General features: G+C 37.6%; 1 protein-coding gene across 2 annotated transcripts in view; it reads left to right on the top strand.

Moving 5' to 3' along the window:
- The window catches only part of GNPTAB (N-acetylglucosamine-1-phosphate transferase subunits alpha and beta), a 37,989-nt gene extending 34,956 nt beyond the window's left edge, over nt 1-3,033 (top strand). Inside the window, exons 20-22 of one of the 2 annotated variants that reach the window (XM_053977253.1) lie at nt 668-758; nt 1,295-1,352; nt 1,826-1,912. In XM_053977253.1, coding sequence (XP_053833228.1) covers nt 668-758; nt 1,295-1,342 — 139 coding nt within the window. In that variant the 3' untranslated portion in view covers nt 1,343-1,352; nt 1,826-1,912. Of the gene's footprint in view, nt 1-667; nt 759-1,294; nt 1,353-1,825 lie in introns of both variants that reach the window. The other variant, XM_053977252.1, reaches the window with a different exon arrangement.
- Nucleotides 3,034-3,305: the final 272 nt, after the last annotated feature.

Below are 3,305 nucleotides of genomic sequence, written 5' to 3' on the forward strand. Positions count from 1 at the left end.
GCGTTAAGGCAGGCTAAAGTTCTGGTGGAAATCAAAGTATTTTCAGAATCACAGGACAGCCCAGGTTGGCAGGGTCCTCGAAAGATTATGAAATCTGGCCCAGCATTTCATGGGAAAAGGTACTATCTCCTGCCAGTGCTCAAGTGTCCTGGCTACAGGTGTATAACGATAGCACATAAGGGAATTGCAGTTTGGTCAAAAAGGATATAGTGTGACTGCAAAACCACAGCTGCCACGAGTAGATGTGGCACTTGGGGATGTAGTTTAGGTGTGGACTTGGCAGTGTTAGCTTAACAGTTGGACTCGATCTTTGAGGTCTTTTCTAACCTAAAAGATCCTATGATCTAGCACCCTGAGCAGTCATATCTTGGAAGCTTCCAGTGCTGCAGATTCTACCCTGTCTCTGGGGAGACTGCTTCAGAAATGATTGTTTTGACTGTAAAAAAGATTTCCTTATATCAAGATGAAACCTCTCCCAGTCCAACTCGTAGCTGTTGCCCCTTATCCTCTCTATGTGGTTCTTCATGAAGAGAGAGCCTATGTCCTCCTTTTAGTCACTCTTTAAGAACTGAAAAAAACTTTCTTTGCATGCTTTGTGGAAACTCTTTAAATATTTGAATTTATGATATATTAAGCTGTTTTTCTGTTTCCTTCTTTCTTTGTCCAGGAGGGCATATAGAGACAAGCTCAAATTCTGGACCCACTGTGTTCTAATAACACTTATTCTATTTACAGTCATCTCATTTTTTGCTGAACAGGTAAAGTTAATGTCTTCTTACCAAATAAAAGACTTCAGGATAACATTGGATGGATTTTTAAAATAAGTTTTGAAGAGTAGCTAGAATTTTCCCTTCATAAAAGTAGTAAAGATGTTACATGACTCATGATCAGGTTGCTTTAATTTTTAAGTCACCATGTTGAGATTCCTTGAAAAGAGAGTTGTATGGGGAGGAGGAGAGTGCCTTCACAGGTGCCTTGTGACAGTGAAGTCCATCACCAGTGTGTTAAATTTGGATGCTCAAATTCAGAAATTGTTTTTGAAATTCTTGGTCTGTTAACATAGAGGAAGGAAAATTAGTGCGGAAGGGGATCTTAAGTTACTTAAAGGCCTTATCAAAATCTCTTCCCTAAGTAATTGCAAAGACTTCTACTGAATTCAAAAGGTTTTGAATCTGATTCAAGGGGAAAAAAACCCTTGACTTCTGCAAACTTAAAATGGCTTTCTTGAACGTGATTAGTCCTGCTAAACTCAGAGGGAGTCAATGGAACAAATCATGTGGGTAATTCTTTGCAGGTTGGGGCCTTAAGTAACACTTTCCGTGGTCTGATGAAGAGGGTGTAATTCTTGAAAGGTTGGCTTTTGATTATTATTTTTTTCCCACCTGTAACTTTTGCATGACTCTATCCCTTGATTTTCAGCCTTTTTTATATATTAGAAAACTCCATTAGCAATTTGGTTTTGGAAGGGGATACTCAACTCAGTGGTACAGTTAGGAATCTAAGTACCATTTTAAGATGCTAGCTTTGTGCTGTTTTTTTAAAAATAGAATGCAGCCTGGTGTTAATTTAAATACACAAATTACCTTTTAAATAATCAGAATAAAGGCGTGGTGTATTTTTTCACTTTCTGCTTGTATTCTGATCATTGAGAAGTCTAGTGGAAATGTGCACATCTAATAGATGAATTGGAGTAAAAAACAAAAGTTCAGTACTGAGTATTTACCATGGGTGGTACAGATTTGATAGTCTGTAGGATCAAAACGTGACCAGCTGTGGACCTTTAGCCCAGCAGAGAACTACATATTGTATTTTTTTCTCTCCTCAGCTAATTGCACTTAAACGAAAGATTTTTCCAAGGAGAAGGATCCAAAAAGATGTTGGTCATGAACGAATCAAAGTGTAGAAGAGCTTTATTTTGGAGATCAGTCTACCTCAAGCTGTGATTAAGCATTTTAAATGTCTCTTTCATAAGTGTCTTTTCTGGTTTGCTGTTTAACTACATTGATATGAAGAAAAAAAATCATGCACCTACATTCAAATCTCTGCAGTACTCTTCATGATATAAAAGCTGCTGGAGCTGTGGCAATGCAAAATAACAACAAAAAATAATTGCAGAACATCTGTACATAGGCAGTTTTCAACAGATCTTACTTTACAACTCTTAGTTCATGGCCATGTTATCCTTTTTTATAAAAAGGGTTACCTAAACAAATGTAACTGCATTTATTGCAGTGGATGTTGCCAACTAGATAAAATGTTGGAAGGAAAAGTTTTTTGGGATCAGCTTAAGAAGTCCTTGATCTTGCATTCCAAAGCATTTTGCAAATTTCTGTCATTGCTGCTTTTTTTAGCCCTCCAGGGAAAATTGAGAATTACGTAACTTGTCATTTAAATTTAGAATACCTTTATAGATGTTGACATTCTTTAAAGCACAGTGACAATTCATCTCCCTATTTGTAGTGTATACTTGGGATTTGAAAGAAAGGTATGCTACTAAAAAATTACACAGTAACAACATGTAATGGTTTGTTTGGAAGATGTTTTATATCTGGTGTATTATAGTCCAAAGAATACAGAAAGAAATGGTGTTATTTCCTGGCTTGATTACAAAGAGAGGGTTGTAATCAAAGGAAAATGATCAAGGTAAAATATTTTACAAGCATTGTAAATCAAAAAGCAAAAGTGCCTCTATATGAATGGGTAACAAACTGTTTCAAAGTAGAAAAGTATGGGGAGCAGTGTTTCACTTCATAAAACAATATTTGTACTGACATACAAAGCTGTGGTGTTTTTAAATTTCACAGGGTTTGGCGCTGTATTTTGCTGAGAAATGGGAGTAGTGTGGTTTTATGTGGGAAAGGGTACTGAATCTTTTCAAGCAGAAAATTTTGGTGGTGTATCTTCACATAATTGTATTAGCAGTATTCAAAAAGCATTAATTTTTTGTAATCGGATGTTGTACAAAATGTATGTGCATATGTATTGTAAGATACTTGGCTTGCTTTCGAGTTAACTAAAACGTGATGAAAGTTTTGTCTGCCGTTTCTGTTTCAAAGTCAACCAAAGCTCACACATTTTGGTAAATTAGCCAGGAATCTGTATGAATCTTTACGTCAAAAGTTGTTATTTTTTCCGTTAAAAACCTTGCAGCTTTAATGATTCAGTAGTAATCTGAAGCACGGCTCCGTTCTCAAAGCGGGACGAAGCTTTCGAGCAGCGTGAGGATCCGCAGGCGGTGCCCGGCCCCGCTCCTGAGGGCGGCGGCGCCGCGTCCCTGCCGCGCCCTTTCCCGCCCTTTCCCGGCG

This window comes from Vidua macroura, chromosome 5 (assembly GCF_024509145.1).
Source record: "Vidua macroura isolate BioBank_ID:100142 chromosome 5, ASM2450914v1, whole genome shotgun sequence".
In the NCBI taxonomy this organism is placed as follows: domain Eukaryota; kingdom Metazoa; phylum Chordata; class Aves; order Passeriformes; family Viduidae; genus Vidua; species Vidua macroura.